At 41.6% G+C, this 22664-nt stretch overlaps 1 protein-coding gene across 11 annotated transcripts in view; it reads right to left on the reverse strand.

Moving 5' to 3' along the window:
* Positions 1-22664, reverse strand: part of SLC8A1 (solute carrier family 8 member A1) — a 322699-nt gene that overhangs the window by 296965 nt on the left and 3070 nt on the right. For 9 of the 11 annotated variants that reach the window (XM_059405533.1, XM_059405527.1, XM_059405524.1 and 6 more), the window contains exon 2: positions 4183-6017. In XM_059405533.1, the coding sequence (XP_059261516.1) occupies positions 4183-5981 (1799 nt within the window). In that variant the 5' untranslated portion in view covers positions 5982-6017. The remainder of the gene's footprint in view (positions 1-4182; positions 6018-22664) is intronic. The other 2 variants (XM_059405532.1, XM_059405525.1) reach the window with 1 other exon arrangement.

Consider the following 22664-nt stretch of genomic DNA (forward strand, 5'->3'; position numbering starts at 1 on the left):
AAAGCGAGGTCTTTACTCCCTGGAATTCTATAGAGCAAGAATAGAATACTGGCAATATAGGTAGCAAAAACAAAGTATTTCTTCTTCCTGGAGTATAATAATAATAATGCCATTGAGCCTATATAATACTGAAATTTTATTTCTTTTCTGTTTCTTTCTCCAGAAAAAGCAATATAAATATTGAGTGTCAAATAGCTATATTTGTTGGGACATCTTGCATATCGTATTTTCTAAACTTAACAAAGTCACAATCGCTGCATTTTATACGCAAGCAATGAATCATGGAACTCTATATCAAAAACTAATGATGTACTGTATAGTGACTAACAACATAAAAATAAGAGTCACAATCATACCTGAAAACATAATAGTCATTAAAGCAAAATCAATTTTGGACAGATCCATTGATTAATAAATTATTGTAGCTAGGAACCCCCAGGAAACTGATTTGTTGAGCAATATATTCCATGCATTTTCCAACCCACACACCTCATCTTTCAACTCTGTATTTTAAATAGGTAATAGTAAATGCTCGTGATCTTTTGAGTCCTCCTCCAAAAGTATTGTTATTGGGTTATAATTAAGTAATTGAATTTGATTTGTATCTACATTAGTTAATTAACCTTAACATTTTCCAGAACAGTCAAGCTCATGTTAGACCTTGGAAAACCAAACAACATTTTGTAATAATTATTACCACTAAACTAGCATCATTAAAAAACAACCATTAGTGGCTCTTCAAATTTGTGGATATCACCTACCAAACCACAAATCAAATTGGCAAGTTCTTCATTTATTTTTTATTAGCTGTTAACATTAGACAGAATTTCCTGTTGAAAGTCAAGATTAGCTGGCATGGGCTTAGTATTTGTCATTGATTGAGTTGATACAAAAGCACGTGCTAACTGTTAATTATCTCTATTAATGGGTTTTGCATTGTAATTTGAAAACGCCTTACTGAGAATACACTTTATTTAAGGTTCCAAGCACCACTTATCACTTATCAGTATCTTTTTCAGATACAGATTTTGATCTTAAAAAAAGGTCAGGTTGAAATAATTCAACTCATTTATATAGAAATGTGAATGAATAGGTACGGATATGCTTATATTATACATTTAAATGACTTCTACAAAAATAAGATCAGAGATTAGGAATCTATCTTGCTTTTGAAACTGAAGAATCAGTAAAGCTGCCTGCCTCTTGATCTCCATCCCTGATTACACTGGACCCAAGGTAAAACTATCTACCTGTCTTTATGGCTTTTTAAAATAGGCAAGTTTGAAATCCAGGCTTTTCCTAGCATCTCTTTATGGTGCTCTGAAAAGAAACCATAAATTCTGGCTTTGTGCACGACATTAAACAGAAAAGCAAAAAAAAAAAAAAAAAAAAAGATGTTTTAAAAAAAATAGTTAATAAAGTTCACTGGCATCAACAGTCCTATCTATGTATTGTAGGTTTTTAAGAAAGTCACCTCTCAAGATGAATTATGTAATTGGATGAGACATAAATTCATTCTTCAAGGAAAACCGGGTTGAAGTCCGCATGGTCCAGCTGATAACAACTCTGTCACTTGGGTCTGACTGTGTGGACCTGGCATTAGAAACAACTTCCAGAGGAAGAATGACCCATGAAGAAAAGGGAAGAGAAGGAGAAGAAGGAGAAAAACAAGGAGCCTTTGATAATATCATGTTTTTCTAGAAGCATTATGTTGAAATCCTCGGTCCCTAGCTGAAGGCTAAGTCCCAGTCACCTAAACACATTTATTTAAGCAACAGAGGTAGTAAGCATCTACAAAGCTTCTTAGCAGTCTATAACGTCAGGATGAAGATTCTTTAAAATAAAAATTCTAGAAAAAAAGAATGGAGGGCTGTAATTTTGTCCCACTGATAAGTAAGATGTTGGACATTTCTAAAATTTCATATTTCAACTTAGGGAATAAAATACAGTAAGAGTTTTTATTAAACGAGAAATAGTGATTGATCTAGAATACTCCTAAGAATACACACACACACACACACACACACACACAAACACACAGATGGCATGCCAATAATACTACCCATCCTACCAATTTTCACAAGATATTTAAATCTCTAAAGCTGGAATTTGGCACTATTCCTTCCTTAGCAAGAATTAAATCAATTTAATGGCATAGGGTGAATGTTTTAAATGGAGTTCAGCAGAATAAACTATTCCATCAAATCACTGTCAATCTTTTTTTTTTTTCCCTTCTTCCTCTTCTACATTGTGTCCAAAAAAAGGTTATTTATCTACAGTTTGGTAAAGTCCTGGACAGCAGAATCGATTAGGAAAGACTGCCTCTCAAATAAACAATACAAAGCCGTTCTTTTTAGCAAAAAGCAAGACCAAATTTTCAGGAGAAAACATCCTAAGTAAAATGAATAAACAAAACAAAATACCCATTGGGTCCTATTTAAGTGCTACCCTTGGGAGTTCATTTAAGAATATTCAATACTCCTTTAGTAACATGCAATATACTTTTACATGGATTAGAAGGGCCATCTCATACAACAGGGTTCCATAACTGAAATGATTAGAAAATATAATGAGAAAGAATCCCTAACAAAGGATTCAAGTTTATGAGCTAATTGTGGGCAGGATCCCATTCAATACAAGGCCTCTGGGAAAATCCTTCTGTAAGTATGCAGGATATTCATTTGCTTCTATATTACTATCTTTCAGTAAAATACATGTCCAACAAAACACACCTCAACACGTGGAACATTAACAATATAAGAACCAACAGAAAACATATTCATCCAAAGTTACCCCCACACATCTGAAGGTGGATATTATCATCTTTGCTTTGATTTCATCATGATATCACACTCAGTAAGAGTTCATCTCTATAATACAGTATCAAAGAGAAGTAAAAAGGAAGGCATCTGCAGGAACATCTCTTCCCTCTGCCCATTTCCACCCCCGTCCCCCTCCACCCTCTTCTTTTAGCAAGAGAAATTTCATTTTGGAGAGAATGTACTTGGCATTTGACACATCACATAACGTTTACGCAAGAGTTAACCATTTTTAGAACAAACTGTATTATATATATTTTTTCTTTCCTGGAAATTCCTAAGTTGCCAATGATTCAACCAACATGATCAATCATTGTAATGTCCTCTGTTGTACTGCAAATATTATAGTTTCTTTCGTTCCTTCCTTTCTTCCTTTTCTTTCCTTCCTTCCTTCCTTTTCTCCCTCCTTCCTTCCTTCCTGTTTCGACACTGCTTGTTGAGTCAACTTTCTGGCTTGCATTTGGTAAGTATAATGCCCCCTCTTAGGCAAGGGAGGAGGAACAGTTCTAAACAACAGCTGTCAAAGGCAGAATCATTGCACAACCAGGCACCTGGTGATACATTAGCAAGTGTCACCATGAAGTGCCAATAGGAAGAGTAAGTTGTTCCCAGTTCTTTTCTCTGACCTGTTCCCTGTCAACAAGGAGGCTGGGACAGAATCGTATTCTCTCCCCATCCCTCTGTCAATAGGGTAGAAGGGTTTACCTAACCATGGAAAATAAAATCAGACTAGAACTCCATAAGAGCTGTATGACTTTTCTCACACTGGCATAAGACTAAAAAAAGCAGGGGTGGTCATTAATTAAGCATTACCATGTAAGCAGAAACATTATCTTACATCGTCACAAATATACAGCATCAGATAAAAGCAGCAAAAAAACATTCCAGCCAGCCTTGGTAGCCAGGAAATTCTTTTCAAAGGTGTTTCCTTTTTAAGCTTTCCCAATTTGTACTCAGTAATAAGTTAGGGACTAATTGTAATGTTCTAAATATTCTCTTTTGATAAATAAATAAATAAATATTCCCTTTCTGCATGTGTATTATGTGATTCAAACTAGAATACAAATTTCCCAACCCATCATAAGCGGTTTGATAAATTGTTTCACAAAACTCATTCTATCCTAACTGCTATAATGCACTTAAATTATGCAAAAGTACAGTAGTTAAAAATAGAACTAAATTAAGATCTCTATATGGAGCAGATTGATAAGTATGGCACAGCAGGGGGCATTTTCAAGTGGTCTTGTATAGCAAATATTCCATTCCTTGTGTGCCATTTAGTTTAAAAAAAAAAAAAATGACATCCACTCTCCCATCCACCAAGGCACTCGACCCCACACACAGGTATAAAAAAACAACTTACACAATTTCATCGTTCTGGAATTCAAGCTCTCCACAAGTGTCCTCGAAGTCCTCGCCTCCGCCTCTGGCTGTTCCTTCGATGGTTTTATAGGGAACGATAACATTTCCTCGAGCTCCAGATGTTCTCAATACCTTCACCTCCATAATGCCAATGCTCTCACTCACGTGAGTCACAGGCTCCTCAAAGGTAAAGATGCCTGCATGGTCATCATCAAAAATGGTCACAGTGGCAGTGGAAGGAGATCCGAGGCAAGCGAGTGTAGAAACATGATTGGCTTCCAGGATGCCATCTTCTGAGGCATCACAAGAGACTTTGACATTGCTCAAATGCACAAGGAAATTTTCATCCTCCTCAAAGATATCGTCATCAATGATGCCAACTCTGATTTCCTTCTGGGTCTCACCAGGCTTGAAGACCACAGTTCCTTCGGTAAATTCATAATCAGACCCAGCATTGGCCGTGCCATCCTCTGTTCTGAAGTCAACAAACACAGTGTTAGTCAAGTCGCCACCTCTGCGGATAATGGTCAGGGCAACAGTACCGCAGTTCTCCAGACACTGATAGGTCCCTTGTTCAAAGAAGATCTGACTCACAGGGTCATTTTCAGCCACTTCGGTGTTGACCTCATGCATGCTGACAGCCTTCCTTGCCTGGTCAGCTGCATGTCTCTTTAAAATGTTGCCGGCTCCAGTCATCAGGCGGGTAGCTTGGATGCGGTAAAAAGCTCGACTCTTTTGCTGCTGACTTAGGACTTGGTAGTTAGCTAATTCTATTAATTGCTCTATTTCTTTCTCTGGGTGCTTCTGCTTGAGCTCCTTCAGAATCCTTGCCATTTCTCGCCTGGCCTCTTCATCATCTTGGTCCCTCTCATCGACCTCCAGAACAAGAGCACCATCTAAGAAATTGTCAACGTGGGAGTTGACCACTTTCCCATCCATTTCAATTTCAGTCTTGGAAGATGGCCTGTCTCCTTCATGCTCGATGATCATTCCCCTCTGCTTGCCAGCCCGATACCTCTTGTAGACATACTTATAGAAAAGAAGCCTCCTATCTGCTACCCAAGCAAACACGACACAGATGGGAAAGAAGAAGAAGGTAAGCAAACCTTCCCAGACCTCTACGACCCCGGGAGAGGTGACGGACAAAATAATGTAAAGCCAAGTATAGGCAAAGATGCTCCAGGCTGCTGTCACAAAAAACACACGCAAATGCTTTATCTTCCTTGTCTCTCCATCTGGGACTACGTAGACACAAAGGGCAATAATGATGAACATATTGAATGCGGCACTTCCCACGATGGTGCTAGGACCCAGGTCTCCTGCAGTAAAGTTATGGCCGCACACTTCAATTACGGAAAGGAGAATCTCTGGAGCAGAAGATCCCAGGGCCATCAAGGTCAGGTTGGAAACCGTCTCATTCCAGATCCTCACAGTGGTCTTGGTGGTCTCTCCATTGGGCTTCTTTATAGTTATTTCTTTCTCTTGAGATGTGATGACTTCTATAGAGGACATGAACCGGTCGGCAATGATAGAGACTCCAAGAAACATGTAGACCATGGCCACAAAATACACAGTAGCTCTAGCAATTTTGTCTCCAAAGGAAGGGTCTTGGGGTTCCCAAATGGGTAAAATCACCCCTTTCTTACAGTAATATGAGCCAGTACACTCGCCAGTTTCATTAACTTCTCCTTCCATTTCTGTCTCTGCACTTATAAGGTCCACGTGGGAAAATAAGAGAGCCACAATGGCTAACAGATGACATCCCATTGAAAAGGTAGGTGAGGGTCTTAACCGCAGCATGTTGTACAATGGTAGACTTCCGAGTGTCCCAACCTTCTGGCAAAAATAAGATGGAGGGAGGGTGGGGAAAAAAAAAGTCACATCATCAGAGGCAGATCCAAAGCATGACCAATTACTGATTTTTATTGCTTTTACCAATGATTTGTTTAAATTTGACTACCATAATACCTATGGTAAATAATTATTCTAAGTGTCCATCAGTGATTAAGCAATCTTTTGAAAAATTTACAATTCAATCTCTCCACGTGTGAATTTTCTACTTGTAGTCTCCATTCACTGAGCAATGTACACAATTGACTTATTGGAAATGAAAAGTTCAATTATAACCTTGCCTTGTTGACTACATAGTTACGCATGCTAAGAGCCAATAAGGGGAGGAAAAAAACCTTTTGATGCATTAAATAATTTTCTCCTTGTTGCTAATGCAGATTTTCTTTTAAATTCTGGTTAGTACAATTACCTTCCAGAAACCATTTCATTACCAAAATCACCTTATTAAGACTGATACTTTAAAGTTCAGACTCTAAAAACCTAGCCAACACAAGGCCTTTTGATGATCTTAAATGCTGGAGCAGACCTTGTACAACAGTTTTTTAAATCATGTCCCACTGCACCAAATGGACTTGGAAACACAGAGATCTCTTCAAGCTTTCCTACAAACTCAACAGAAGCTGTACTTGAGGGGGAAAAGAAATCTTCTGTAATGCAATCTTTCCGCACATTAAGTACAGTTTTGAAAAGCACATTTTGCTGAGAGCACATTTCCTCCTCATTTTCAGCAAGCCCAGTGCTCCTGATGTGTTAGTGGCTGGGCACCTGGGTCTCAAAGCACAGCGCTCCACATCTGGGGATAGATCTCGCACTAGAGTCTGTGGCTGTCTGCAACAGGAAAGGGAGATAACAGTCCTGGGTCTAGTTGTGTGTTAAGACCCTTGTCTGGCAGGCTGTGAAATCAGCTTTACCAGTCATAAAATGTTCCTTCTCGGGGTTGATGTCATCCTTTCCAGGGCAATTCTAAAACACATATTAGTTCTACAGAGGGTTCAAGTGACCAAAAAAAAAAAAAATACAGGAGCCATAATTCCAACTAAATTAGCTCATGTGGCAGAACAGCAGTGACCACAAACTACACATCTGATGAAGGGCTGCAGGCAATTACAGATCGAGCAGGAGAGTCACCGAGCCACACAGGGCCAAGGGGCAGACTGAGAAACCATGGCTCTGAATTCACCCACCAGCTCAGGCAAAATGCTTCTCTGCCCAGATATCACTTCTGCCCCTGAGGCTTTGTAAGGTGCTGACAGAGAGGAGGGTCTGCTCTAAGTCAGGGTAATTCCGGCCTAGAAGGCCAGTTCCAACATCAGACAAAGTGATGGCAAGGGGGCGTCCTGAGTCAGAACATAGTCTTGTGGCCCGATAAAAAGTTCACAGTGGAGCTAGACTGGAACCTTCCACAGCCTGGGGTGGTCTGAGAGCCACCCACGCACTCACCTACGTTCTCTGGCCCAGGTTGGCCACTCATGGCGGGAGTGGAAATTCACCAAGGCCCGGGCAGAGCCCCCTGGTCCAGCACTTTCTGGCAGACCCTCAAAGAGCCCACCATTGGCCTAAAGTTCCTTTTAGCTCATCACTATGGGGAGATAAGCTCTGACATTTTTCTCAGACAAGCCTCGGCTAAAGGTTGTAATGGCAGAATTACATTCTACATAAAAGGCTGAAAAAAATAGAAAAAGCGTCTTTTCAAAATATGCCAAGATTCATGGTCAGTGGGTCTACTTAATCAGTCATTACAGGGCTTGGGTGGGACTGCCACTCAAAACAAGGAGACACGGGGCACTTGGGTGGCTTAGTGGGTTAAGCCTCTGCCTCTAGATCGGGTCATGATCTCGGGGTCCTGGGATCGAGCCCCACATCGGGCTCTCTGCTCAGTAGGGAGCCTGCTTCCCTCTCTCTCTCTCTGCCTGCCTCTCTGCCTACTTGTGATCTCTGTCTGTTAAATAAATAAACAAAATCTTAAAAAAAAAAAAAAAAAAACCCACAAGGAGTCACTGAAACAACGTGCAAGAGTAGTGGAAGGTCTAACTCTAATTCCAATTCCATCATGAGCCATTTATTCCACAAATATTTATGGGTGCTGCCTAACCACGTGTTTCAGAATCACCTGCTAGGCTCTCTCCTAGGACCTAAGAGTTCATGAGAGAATTAAAAACAAACAAACAACAAAAACAAAGTCTCTGTCCTTGCAGACCATATATTCTATTGGGTGGAAACAGACAAATAAATAGAAATATCAGATGCTAAAAAGTGCTAGAGGGATGGAGCAGAAAGCAATGTTAAGTAAGACAAGGAGTCTGCGTGTGTGAGTGTGTGTGTGTGTACACACACAGCACGCAGGATTTTGTACTGGATGGTTAAGGAAGGCCTCTCTGATAAGGCAACACTGGAGCAAAATCCTGAAGGAAGTAAGAGACCAAGCCTTGTGGATATCTACAGGAAGAGAATTCCAGCAAATGCCAAGACCCGGAAGGACTTGTCTTTGCATAGTCCAGGAACCACAGAGGAACCAGTGTGATGAGAGAGCTCTGGAGCTGGGAACAGACAGCGGATGGATTAGGAGGGGCAGGGAGGCTACCATAAGGCATTGGCTTTGATTGTGAAAGAGATGGGACTCGGGGAGGTTCTGATCAGAAGAGTGGTATCCGCTGAGTCTCCTATTAAAAACATCTTTCTGCTGGCTCCATGAAGAATAAGAGTACAGGGGCACCTGCGTGGCTCATTCATTAAGCCTTTGCCTTCGGCTCAGGTCAGGATCCCAATGTCCTGGGATCGAGCCCCACATTGGGCTCCCTGCTCAGTGAGGAGCCTGCTTCTCCCTCCCCAGCTCTCCCTGCTTGTGTTCCCTCTCTCGCTGTGTCTCTCTCTCTTTCTCTCTCTGTCAAGTAAATAAATATAATCTTTAAAAAAAAAGACTAAGAGTACAGGGATACGAGTGCAAACAAGGAGACCAGTTTTTGCCTTTTATTAAAAAACAAAAAACAAACAAACAAACAAACAAAAAAAAAAAAACAGAATTACAACTGATTCCAATGCCTGGCAAGTATAAAAAATGACACAGTGGCGATCTCAACTTTAAAAAGGAGAAGGAAACAACTGGTAGTGACCCTTTGGAAGATATACAATTCCAAATGTCTTGGGAACCTGTGAGGATCAGAAAGGTTAAGTATTTGCTCCCAGAGAGTAGTATGGAAAAGAGAAAGTAAACCCAGAACAGTGATTCCAACCTGTGCCCAACTCGAGGACTGATATAATCAACCACTTCCTTTAAATTTCTGCCAAATCTCATCTGTCCATTTTCACAGTTCAGCCAAAATGAGCTTCCTAAAGTACTGATGTGACCCCCTACCCCCCCTTAAAGCTCTCCATTGGTTGCTTCTTGCCATAAAAATAAACCCAATCCTTTCAATAGGCTGTTCAGACCTTTTAGGATCCAGTCTCCAAGTTCTAAAATATGGAAATTCTCTCCATTTCCTGACCATGACAACACTTTCTTACCTCCAGGTAAGATTCAGGATTGTGTTTTCTGTGCTCCAAACTATTTTGTTTCTTAGAAGCATAGGTCAAAATGGCACAACAGCAAATCATGGTCAGTTGCCCAAGAGATTAACAGTAGGTTTTATTCGTAAACACGATGGCAGACACTATGCTAAATTCTTTAAGTGTATTATTATATCTAATACTTACACTAACAAGTGTTGTTATTTTACACAGCTCCTGGTGTTGCCATTTCCAATATGGTCCATGAGAATAGCACCACCTGGAGTTGTGCAATGCAGTGTCCTAAGAATGACATTTTGCAGTAGATATTCTTAGCCCATTTCAGAAATGGGTTCACTGAGCCTCAGACAGGTTAAGTGCTTGTCAGAAAGTCATACAGATAGGAAACTCCTGAACTAAGATCCAAACCCTGATAAGAGCATCCCTGATAGTGTATGAAGTCATCTCAGAGAGTATTGGATTTGGGCTTGGACTGACCTGTTGGAAAACCTTTTGGCTTCCATGCAGGGTAAGGAGGGTCTCAGTAGCAAAAGTTCCATGGAAGGTTTCCAATAGCCTGGCTTTTATCTTATGGGTTAGAGACTCCAACAAACAGGCATGCATAGCTGTGATGTAATGTGTGAGCTGACATGCCCTAGAGATCACTGCCCCTTACCTGGTCAGTTTTTAGCAATTACCCGACCACCTCTTCCTACATACATTCTCAGGGCAATCTATAAGGTCAGCCAAAAAAAAAAAAGAAAGAAAGAAAAGAGAAAAAAAGCCCTCCCCCACCCCACATCTCACAATTGTTATTAGCCAAAAGGGTACAGATGTCTAAGAGTGGATGCAACTGTAAAAATTCCGATCAGAGAAAAAGGAAAGGGCTTTCTGAGGTTAAGTGCAAAACATCACGATTATATTCAAAAGGTGGCAGTATTATAATCTGTGAAATCAGTAGACACAAAACACTGAGACAGGTTTTTGGCAATGGAAAGAATTCTCTGGACTTTAGTTTCTTCTTTTATTAAATTAACACCAAATTCAAATGTTTGGGAGGAGAGGGGGCAAGACAGCATCTAAACGAGAGGTTCTTCTTCATTCTTTCATTTCAGGGTCTTTCTTCCATCATCAGATTCAAGCAAATCCTCCCTACTGTCTCCTCAAATATGTATTTCCATAAATTTTCAGCAGGAAAGAAGCTGCTAGTATGTTGTTCTGTTGCCTGGCTTTTTAAAATATTCTGCCCTGATCACCTGAACTCTGGAACAAGGATAGGTTGGTTTTCATGGTGCTTTCCAAACAACTCTTAAGTTCTCAGCCAGTTCTTGCTCAGGAATAGCCGTTACATCGTCCAAAGGAGCCTTCAGCACCGTAGCAAGAAGACTCAGAGTGTCTTCTGCTCATTCTTTATCTTGAAGCCAACAGACAATCCCAGCTCCTACAGAGGGATGTGCTTTTGGTAGGGGAAGGGGACATGTACCTGCAAGACATATTTTTGGCAAATGGCTTCTATAAAGGGTGAGGAAGAGCCCCCCACCCCCACCCCTTGGCAGAGACATAAAGACTCATCAGGCAGCAGAGCAATGGGTTCCTTATGGGAAGCTGGAGCTAGGGTTGACCACCAAGGAGGACCCGGTTCTTAGAGAAGAAATACATTTGGCATTCCCGCCAGCCCCGTGCACAAAGGCGGCCGAATCTCATTCCATTGATTGGCAGCTGAAGTGATTCAAAGGAAAACTCCTTGACTCTCCCTCATCAGGACCTGGAATTCCCTTCTATGTAACTCTTGCTGAGTGAAAACATCAAAGCTTAGCAATTCATCCGTTTCTAAGGCAACATTTAAGCAACCCTAAGTTCTTATCCACTACTGAGACAAGCACTGGTGAATGCTTTTAGACAAAGAGATGATGCGAAAATGATTTGCCTTATCTGACCATCCATCCAGGGTGAAAATTACTCTTCTGACACCCAGTCTCAGGCCAACAGACCATGACCACGAGTTACAGAGGAGCTCTGGTCCCACAAGGACTCTCTGCTCTTACCTTTTTTTTTTTTTTTTTTCTTTTTAAAGAAAGAATTTCCTTTTTGTTGCTTAATAAATTGGGACAGGTCCTCTAGAATACAGCAGCAAGAGTTCATATAAGGGGCTCAAGTCCTCTGGTTGAATGTTTGAGACTACAGCCAGGATCCTGGGCCAGGTCAGAAAACACTCACCTCATTCATCAAAGGAAGACACTGGGATGATTGGTCAGACAGTGAGGCCAAAAACAGAAAGATGAATTTAGGATTTTAAACAATGAAGAAGTTATTGAAAAGTCATGAGATGTAACCCATGGCCCTTTCCCCTACTTTGCTTTTCTACATAGAACTTCTTCTTTATGTGCTAATATAACTTATTTGATGGTTCTGTGTATTGCCTTTCTCTCTCTGATAGACGTTAAATTCTGTACAGGCTGAGATTTTTGTCTCTTTTGTTCATTGATGGATCCCAACCCAGTTCCTAGAGCAGAATCTGGCACATAAAAGACACACAGCACCTGCTTACTGAATGAATAAAATCATTTTCATAGGGTCATGGGCTGATTCACCAAATCTCTGAAGGTGAATCAGAATCTGGGGGCTGAGACGAGGCATTTGCCCTGAAAAATGTGCCTTGACTGAAGCAGAAGCCCCTAAAATGAGCAGATGCCAGTATCGCCCTGAAAAGCCAATGTGAGGATTAAGTGGAGGAGAGGAAATGTGATTCAGGCTCATGGGCAGAGAACCTCAGGCTGGAAAAACTGACCTCCGGCATAGAGAAGGGGGACTCTGCAGTTTTCCCCAGTACCTGGGCGCAGGTCCTCCTCCATGAGCCCTAGCTTGCTGATTTCTTTTGGAATGCCAAGTTCATCTACTGTGTTGAGAGGGTCCTAATGTTTCAGACATCCTCAACAAAGCATATCTTCTCCTTCCAGTGCATTAAGAAGACATCTGGTCAGGCACCAACCAAAAATCAGTTCCATTACAGAAGGCTCATAAATGGGAAAGTGCATCACGAATTTCAATTTAAATATATTAACTCTGCATACCGGTATGGAAATACGAGTAAGAGAAAGAAAGCTGGGGAATAGTCTTTCAAAACTAACTAAATAAAAGAGGAATTCAAAGGGAAGCCGCTGTGCTTATCTTGGGCCAGGGCTGTCATCAGATTCATTTTGCCAGTGCCAAGGCCAGAGTGAGGGCCTCACTTATTGTCATAAATTGGCACCGAGGACAATAAAGACTGAAGCCATTGACCGAGCCCTTGCTTTGTCCCAGGTGCTTCACCGACTGCTTTGTGTTCACTGTCCATGGCCTTTCTGACAATACGGCAAGGAGGTAGTATCATTCTCATTTTATAAATGAGAAAAATAAACGGTTTGTAAAAGTAAACTGGTTAAAGTCGTACAAACAGAGGTGAACTAGGATTTTAATCCCAGTGCTTACACTTGGAAAGCACATTGCCACCGCGCTTTCCCAAATGGCAGCATCTTTTTGTTTGTTTTCGCTTCCTAGGTGAGCAGTACTGTCCTCTGGTAGCAAGGAGCCCCCTACTTCGATACTTAGCACAGAGTAACCTTTCCACGCGCCCTGCTTTCCCCCTGAACAAATGCACGTAGTTTGTACTGCCTCCTCCAGAGCCTTCATGTTTGTGGCTCCTGTCTCCTGCCTCCCCAACTCCTGAGTAAGGGTAAGCACTCCTATTTATCACGTAGCAAGCGAAAGCTGATCCATTTGGGGGATCATCAGCTAAAATCTGAGGTCTAAAATCACTCCAAAGTCATGTAATAATCTCAAGGTTTTTCCATTTGGTCAGGAGAAAAGAAACTAGAGAAAGAAATTCTAGCAGTGAGCAAGCAAAACTAAAATGACAGATGGATGGATCTGGGGAGAATAATACTGAACTTCAGCATAACAAGAGAATACTTTTTTTCCAAGAATTTCAACAAATCCGCTGTCTTGCGGGGGGCAAGACTTTTTTTTTTTTTTTTTTAATTTTTAAACCAGTAATTCAAAGAAACAGGAAAACAACACATTCATTCATGGTTTTATCTGCCGAGCTTTCTTAGCCACTCACATATGCCAGATACGTGTTAAAAGATGAGTAAGTTAATATCCTCCAAGAAGATCACATTCTAGTGTGGGGTGGGGGGGCATGGATTACAAACATCAGAGTGTGAGTCTCCTTTCTGGTACAGAACTCTTTCATTGCTACAGAAACGGAGAGACTTTCCAGGTGTTAAGAGAGTGAGACAATCAAAGTGGACCACCTCGTTCCCAGGTTAATGCACCTGAGCTCTTAGGTTAATATAACCAGGGTTCTAGAAACCTCACACTGCTCAGCCTACAATTCTACCACCCAGGGTTTTCAAGCCTGGTGAACTCCCCGAGGCAGGCCAGGGCCTTAGAGCACCTTGTCTGTACTCTGTGCATCTTTGAGGGGCCTCATGATGGACAATAATAACTATTTCGGATACTAATTTGTTCACCATCCACCCTGAAGGGAAAGAGCCGCCTTTTTTTGATGTCTGACCTTACACACTGGGAACAAAAAAAAAAAAAATGAGGTCACAAGCATGCGTTTCTATCTGGGTCACCAAAAAAGATTTACTATCTAAAAATATTTTCCACACTAGCTTGTTGACATTTCACCTTAAGAAATGTGTGTGGGTTTTTGTGGGGTTGTTTTGTTGTTGTTGTTGTTGTTGTTTGAGGGTTTTTTGTTTTGTTTTGTGTTTTGTTTTGTTTGTTTGTTTTTGAGTGAAGGACAGCTCTCTCTGTATTTCTAGTTTGAGACAGTGTACCACTCATATATTCATCAAGCATTCCTGGAGTGGCATCTATGGGCAAAGCAGCAAACCAAACACTGTGAGGATTACAAAGATAATTGAACCTGTGCCTAATGAACTGACAGTGTTCAAACTCAACTACTTACTCAAATGGCCGTGAGTACTAGGAAGGCTATGGAAGATTCCCTAAAATGAGAGGGCTGGAAGGATGGCGAAAAGCTGGAGAGAGTAAGAGGACATTACAGAAGGAAGGAATGATGTTATAAAGGCACAGAGTGCTGCTTCTTCAACTTAAGCTCACCTAAGAATCACCTGGGAAATACATTAATATGCAGATAAGTGGGGGTTATCATCAGAGGTACAGTAGTTCTAAAGAGGACACCCAAATTTGAACTTTAATAAGCACCCCAGCTGATTTGATAGAGGCAGTCCTGGCACCATACTTTAAGGACCCTGGCATAAAGGGCAGAACTGGGTAGAGAGTAGACAGGGCATACGGTATCTTTGGCAAACACAGATGGCAGGGCAGGGCACTTAGACAAGGTACTTGACCAAAGGCAGTGGCCCCAAATTAGAATGTAGTGTTTCTTGTCATATCAGTAAAATGATGATGTGAAATAATATATCAGAAAGGCTTTCCTTCTCATAGATTGGGACTCCAGACAGCATGAAAATAGGGAGCCCCTTGGTAAGTTGGTGGGGAGGTGGGGGAGAGGACAATGGAGAAGAATGGACCCTACCCGGAGATCACAGGGGTCCCCAGAAGAGGAGGTTAAAGCATTGGGAGTAACTTCTATCTACTTCATAATTTTGCAAAGGGTTAGTTGTGCCTCTTTAAATAGAAACAGCTAAGGATTTCTAAGACACCGTATCAACACGCAGCAAAGACAGAGGATAAATGGAAGTCCTTGGAGACCTTCTATCCAAGTTCCATGCACAATTCCTGAATAGAGTAGATAATATGTTGAAATGTAAACCCCAAAACTGGGTCCTTGGGTGGTGAGGAAAGTTCTGCTCTTTAAATCATAGGGTCTTTAGGGGAATATTACCACTCCCTCTGTTTACCTCAACTCAAGAGTAAATCTTTGCCGTTCACTTTCTGCCTTCTAGTCTGCCTCTTGGGACTAGAGATGTTTAATACAGAATCTAATTTCAAGCTATGTGATAGGAACATTCAGAATGCCTTTAAAAAAAAAAAATCTTTCATAACAAGGAAAATGCTGGTTATGTGAGCAGAGGCTGGTGAATTTCATCAGCTTTTTCCCTGAGTCATTAAGCTTCATCTTCAAGTAGATTGCTTTTCAGGAGATGGAACCCTATCAACTTGAAGCTTGTGAGTCTTTTAAATTTTCCTGCATAGTGTCAAATCACAGTCCTTGAAAAGAATAAAATGCTCTTGAGAAAAGCAGAAGGAAGTAAAAAGAAATATTTTTTTTAAAAAACTCAAGTTAACAGATGCTCGTGTAATGGTGACCCTTTCTCAATATTCTGTGCTACAATTTTCTAAAGTTTCTGACAATATGCGCAGTGACATGGCTCTAAAACCAGGTGTGTGTGTGTGTGTGTGTGTGTATTTATTTATATGTATTTATTATTATTATTATATATTAATTTATTTATCATTATGTGTATTTATATATATATACACACATAGAACAAATACTTCATTTTAAATGAAAACAGCTTAGAAAGGAACTGGCCAAATTTTAGTATTTACAGGAATAAGTTGGGTAGCTTATAGGAAAACAAAATTTTTACACAAATCCCTGAGCACAGTTTATGAAACATACAGTTTCTCTACTAGATAAAGCATCTAGTGAATATGCCCTTTATACCAATTCCATAATCTATATTTGAAGAATTGTTTCAATATTGGCTGAAGTGTTATAGTTTCAATGTATGTAACTATGCCAAGACTATTTTGTTATGGTCTTTTTGTGATAGGCCAGGATTGGAGAGGAGCCAATAGAATAGTTGAGAAAAAAGTCAGTGGAGAAAGAAATGCCAATCATTTAATCATTTCATTAGCAAGTGAAGATAGTAACTTCTGCCTTTTAAGCAAAGACTGCTTTCATCGATATCAATGACTTATGCAAGAACATTCATTCACTCATTCACTCAACAAACCCTGAATGTCTCTTCGTGTCTGGAGTGGGAGGGCCACTGGGGCTAGAGCCATGAAGTAAACAGATACAATTCCCCTTCTGGAATTTATTATGTATCTGAGAAGACTGATGACAGATGTTAATTTAAATTATTTCAAAAAGAAACATTATCAACTCTGATAAATGTTATAAAGGCAAGACACTACCCTCCAAGAGTAAGCAATGGAGGACCTGAACTACTAGGGTATTAGGGAAGGCTTTGCTGAAGAAACAACATGTTGAGCTGAAAATTAAGATGGTCAGCAGGAAGCCAGACCAAAGATGGTTGGAGGGCCAGGTCTTGGGTTAGACTTTTTGCAGTTCACCTTCTCTGTAATGGAATTACTCACAGACTTACCTTCTTAGATATGCTGGGAGACAGAATGAGACCATGTTTAGAAAATACTCAAAGCGAGGGGATGGGAGAGGGGAGAGGTACACAGGGCAGGTGGGTACCTGGGTGGCTCAGTTGTTAAGCAGCCAACTCTTGACTTCGGCTCAGATCATGATCTCAGGATCCTGGGATTGAACCCTGACCTGGGACTCCTTGCTCAGCAGAGTCTGCTTGAGATTCTCTCCCTCCCCCTCTCCTTTGGCCTCTCCCCCTTCCCTCTCTTGGCCCCTCCCCCTTCTCTCTCTCTTTTTCTGGAATAAATAAATAAATATCTTTTTTATCAAAGAGAATACTCAAAGTAGCTTCTGTAATTTTTTTTAGACTTGCCCCTCTGAGGTCACAATCATGTAATTGCAGTTAATTTCATTCTACCACTGTGCTGGGGGCAATGTGGTAGACAGAAGGATCACTGATCTGGGGTCCAGAAGAAATGAGTGCTGGTGTCAGCTCTGAAGGAGCAGTACTGTGGCCTAAGACAAGGCATTTTCCCTTTCTCAACCTGATCTATAAAACTGGGACTCAGGCTAACAACAGGAAGCTAGAGTACCCCAATCCCTCACTTTGGCATTCAAGGTCACCATCCATAATACAGCACGTGTCTACATTCCCAGGGTTACTGTTCCTGATAATCAACTGAGCTACTAAACAAAAATTACCCAAATATGAACTATGTTTTCCTCTCTCATGCTTTTCTACCTGCCCTCCACGATCCATCTTAAATGTCCAATTTCCCTTCATAAAACTGCTTTTACACCTAGGAAGACCCCTGAAAGCCACCTAACTCTGCCTCTACCCCCCTTTTTCCAAACACGAAAACTCAGTCCATGATAACTTAAAAGACTTTTTCAAAAGGCACACATCTCAGATTTGACAGAGTTAGGCTCTAAAACGAGGTCTCCGTTTCTAGGCCACCTCTCTTTGCATGACACCAACCCCGACTGCTAAGATTCTTCAAGCTCAACGATATTGCCTTTGTGTCTCTCATAGTCTGGCTGTGTGTCAGGAATAGGCGAACTAGGGCCAACAGGTCAACCATAGCCTGCTACCTATTTTTACAGACCCACTTCATTAATTTTTTTTTACTTTGTTAACTAACTGAAACAAAGAGAAAAACAATGTTTTGTGATGTGAAAATTATATGACGTTCAAATTCTAGCATTAATAAATACTGTTGTATAGCACACAACATGCCCATTCATTTAAGTATCGTCAGTGGGTGCTTTCAGGTTACAACAGCGGTGTCGAATCATTGTCACAGACCCTGTGGTCCACAAAGCCCAAAATGTTTACTATGCGGCCTTTTGAAATACAGTTTTGTGACCTCTGGTGTATGTCATTATGTGTGTCCTTATCTTTCTTCTCGCCATGGCAACCTCCCACAATTAGCACGTTCATATAAAGGCATGCAGGCGGGGACAGAAACTCTCAATCTTCGTCTCAAGAAGTCAGAACAAATCCTTATTGAGCACCCACATGCCAGAAACGGTTCCATATGTTTTATAAGTATTAATGTATTATTCCTCGCAAAAATCCCACATGGCTTTTTGCTATTATCATTCCCATCGAATAGATGAGCAGATTGAGGCACAGAGAAGTCAAGTACCCAGCACGAAGTTAAATACGCCATGAGTCCAAATAAATATTATGACTGTCATGAAATGGCTGTTGACCTCAGAGAACTTTAGCCTGAGGATACCAAGGTCCCTCATTTTATTAGTCAATACCTTCAATCTAGAAGCAAATCATTCCACCTTGGGGAATCATTAGGAGATACCCAGGGACCCTTGAGGCCAGAAAACACAGATACATTTCTGGAGGCCTTCTACATTATCAGACAAAAACAGAAGATGTGACTTTGGTGACATGACCTCAGAGCCCTAGAACTGAATTCAACTCTCTCCTATTTCACTCTCTAGAGTCATTTATTTTCATGTGGCCTTCAGGGGCTCATTTGTTTCAAAAGGACTATCTGAATCTCTGCTGTTCCTTCCGGAGCTGGCTGAGGTTCTAAGCAGTAAGAGCAAAGAGAAGGAGAAGCTCTCGGGCCAGGAGAAGAGAGGCAGTGAGGAGTCCGGGAGAACGAGTCACCACTTCTGCCCAGGACTGATTCACAAATTTCAGCTCTAGGGAGCTCACAATCCCCACTACCTGGCTGGTAGGTTATTTTGGAAGAGTGACTTGGAACTTTTGAGAGACATAGGACATATGACTTAGCACGTCTCCAAATTTTATCCTTTCGTCTCTGCCCAGTGCCATTTACTTTGGAGGCTCTACCATAGTCTATGCCGGAAGTTTAGGTTTGCCGGCGAGGATAAGCAGCATGATTCTCTACACCTGCTGTTGGGACGGGATGTTCTACATCTAGCAGGGACAGCCACAGCAGGTCCTGTGCTTTACAGGGAAGCAGAAATGAGGAACAGGAGTTCAAGAAGCTCAAGGGAGAAACTACCAGAGCCATTTGGTGCCAAATAAAAAAAAAGGGGGGGGGGGACCACTTGTAATGGCCCAGAAAACATAACCATTAAATTTAAGAGAGGAACAGGATAGCAGGTGGTCTGTCCCTTGTCTGACCTCTCTGATGGTTACAGTGTCTCTCTTTAAAGGTCATGTTGGAAATTCATCTGGAATTTTGGTGGCTGATGCTATCCCTGGTTCCAGAGCCACAGTTCCCATGGCATGGTTCTGACTGGGACACACAGCTGATTTAGAAAGCCTGGTAACGGCCCTAACATTACCTCAGGGTTGTCCTTGTCATAAATTAGCTGGAGCTGGTTTACATGTTCCCAAAATGCTCACTTTATTTATTTTATTTTAAGAGTTATTTATTTATTTGAGAGAGAGAGAGAGAGAGAGCACACCACACGCCTGTGTGCATGGGCGGGGTGGGGGGAGCATGGTGGCAGGGAGGGGTAGGGGAGAGTCTCAAGCCCAGTCTGATTGCGGAGTCCCACTTGGGGATGGCCGCGGAGCTGGATCTCAACGACACTGAGATCACAACCTGAGCCAAAACCAAGAGTCGGGTGCTTAACCTACTGTGCCACTCAGGCATACTGGCTTTATTTATTTTAGAAGCCCTTTTCACTCTTTGAAAAATAAACTACAATGCGTCCTCCTCCATGAAGCCTCTTCCAATATTCTCTTCTTCCTTCTGTTCTACAGCTTTGTGCTCATTAGGCAGTTGAAGCAATATTCCCCAGGTGGCTCAGCAGGTAGGTGTTCTAGACCATGACATCCCTAAGACTAGAGAACACGGTGCGAAGAACACGGCTTTTGAGCAGCATCAAAAACTAGTACTATCACCTATTAACTCTTAGATAAGTTATTTAACAGAGCCATCGTCTTCATTTTTACATCACGATAAGGATGCTTCCTTGTGGAGCATTTATAGACTATTAAAGAGAAAACACACTCAGAGTGCTTAGATTGGCCCTGGGCATACAATGGGCACTCGGCAAAAGTCAAGTAACTCCTCTTCATCATCTGTGTTCTCTAAAAAGCCCAGCACAGTGCCTTGCATACAGGGAGTGCTCAATAAATACCATGGTTGGGTTGGAATAAATTGCTGAATCACTCTCTTGTCTGTCTGACTTCATCTCACATTAGATTCAATGAAGAAATTAGTAATTACTCTGACTTCACAGGTAAGGACATGTGATGATGTTTTGGGTCTTTTTAAAAATTAAGATGGGCTCTAATATTTATATTTACTTTTCTGTACCTATTGTATATGCAAGAAAACATTTGTCTGAATTGGTATCGCATGGGCATTTTGTAGGTTACTGGTATGCATATTCCAAAAGGACATAGAGTAGAAGCCATTCAGGAGTTTAAGGATATCATTTCACACTGGGGAACATAATTTGCCCATTCTCAGAAGAATTCAAAAGTCTACATTTTCCAGAAAGGATCAGATTTTTTATATATTTGCTGCCCTAGAAGATTTCAGTGTGGGAATCCATCACTCTGTCTGTCTGACTACTCTCTATTCCCTGTCAGCAGCCCCATTCCTGGGCGCACAGGTCCTCACACTTCCCCACCAGAAGGAGCCTCTGAGGGCACAAACTGGGCACCAACCCAGTTTCAAACTACTTTCACTTCCTCTGCACCTTCCTGTGTTCCAGGCCCTCGGGACTTTTCTGTCAGCTGACCTGATAAACCAACCAAAGTTAACAGACGAGCAGATACCAGTTGTTTATAAGAATTCAAGGTAGCTCTTGGGGCGCCTGGGTGGCTCAGAGGGTTAAGCCTCTGCCTTCGGCTGAGGTCATGATCCCAGAGGCCTGGGATCAAGCCCCACATTGGACTCTCTGCTCAGCAGGGAGCCTGCTTCCTCCTCTCTCTGCCTGCCTCTCTGCCTACTTGTGATCTCTGTCTGTCAAATAAATAAAATCTTTAAAAAAAAAAAATTAAAGGTAGCTCTTTCCTAAGTGATGTCATTGTATGTCATTAGGGACTTACGAGATAGAAATACTTTATTCAAATGAAAGTCTAATAATAAGAATTTCTGATCTTACATTGGTGGATGGAGAAATGCTTCCGCGCCAAGGATGCTTTGTACCCCCCTCCCCCGATCACTTAGCAGGCAGTTGCCTATAATGCCCCTCACTTCGGGACTCTTCTCCTTCCACATATCCTCCACCTCCTCCTGAAATTGGCTGGAAAGTTTCAGGTAAAGAAGAAATGTGATTCTCTTGAACCTTTGTCTCTCTTGTTCGGTACTACACTCTCTTGACTAGACAGATCAAAGGACAATCGCAGAGTAGATACAAAACACTTAGAGTTTCACAAGATTTGTCAGCAAGGAGAATCTACTTGAGGCTGCAAGGGAGACAAGCCTTCCAAGTTGAGTCAACACACAGGAAGCAAGCTCCCGATCTCATTCGTGCTCTGAGCTGCTCTTGCTAAAAACCTGCCGGGGAGCGTAGCTTACCCTAGAAGTCTCCAGTTCAGAACATAGGCTGTATGAGTTACAAACCTTCCTGAGAACCTAACTATTGATTAGCTTAAGTCTTCAAAATATGTGTTGTATAAAATATATCTTGTGTTGTGTGGGCGTGTGGGCGTGTGTGCGCGCTGAGAGCTTAAGGAAGGAGGGAGGCCATAAGAGAGAGAGAGATGGAGAGACACAGATACACAGGCAAAAGGTACCTTTTGAAGAGAAAAAAAGAAAACTGAAAATCATCTCACTCCATGTAATGAGGCCCCACTAGACCAGCTCAGAGTCCAAATCAAAATCTGAGGCCAACTCTGAAAGCTCACATTTCCCGGATCTATTCTGTCCCCGTGGATCAGAAAGCATCTGACCTTTACTTCCACTAAATCTCAAGTATGTCTCCAGGGGGTAGACATCCCTTTGTTCCGAGAGAAAACTTGAGATGGCTAGTTCAGCAGTCCACTGGTTAGGGTAGCCACAAGTATTACTGAGATCAGATCCCAAGTGATAGGCGGCTGAGGGAGCCCAGAGTGAGGTTCCCTGTGGTTCTGAGATCTGGGGAAAGTCAGGGAGAGTATTTGCCACAAGAGGGAGCAGGAGAATTGGATCAGATGGGAGGCAATCTCGTAGAGGTTATGATGAGGGGTCTAAGTATGAGGTATGGACAATAACGGAAGATGTTCTGGCAAGAGACATCTATCACTCATAAGAAAAAAAAAAAAGTGGGGGGGGGGAATGAAAGAAGCAGGAAGAAGAGAGAGACTGAAACACGTTGATTACTAAATTCTCAGCAAACATAAAGCAACAATTTAATTCTTGGCTAAAAGCAACATACATTTACACTGCGAAAATACAAAACATGCAAGA

Source organism: Mustela nigripes, chromosome 7 (genome assembly GCF_022355385.1).
Source record: "Mustela nigripes isolate SB6536 chromosome 7, MUSNIG.SB6536, whole genome shotgun sequence".
NCBI classification, from domain to species: domain Eukaryota; kingdom Metazoa; phylum Chordata; class Mammalia; order Carnivora; family Mustelidae; genus Mustela; species Mustela nigripes.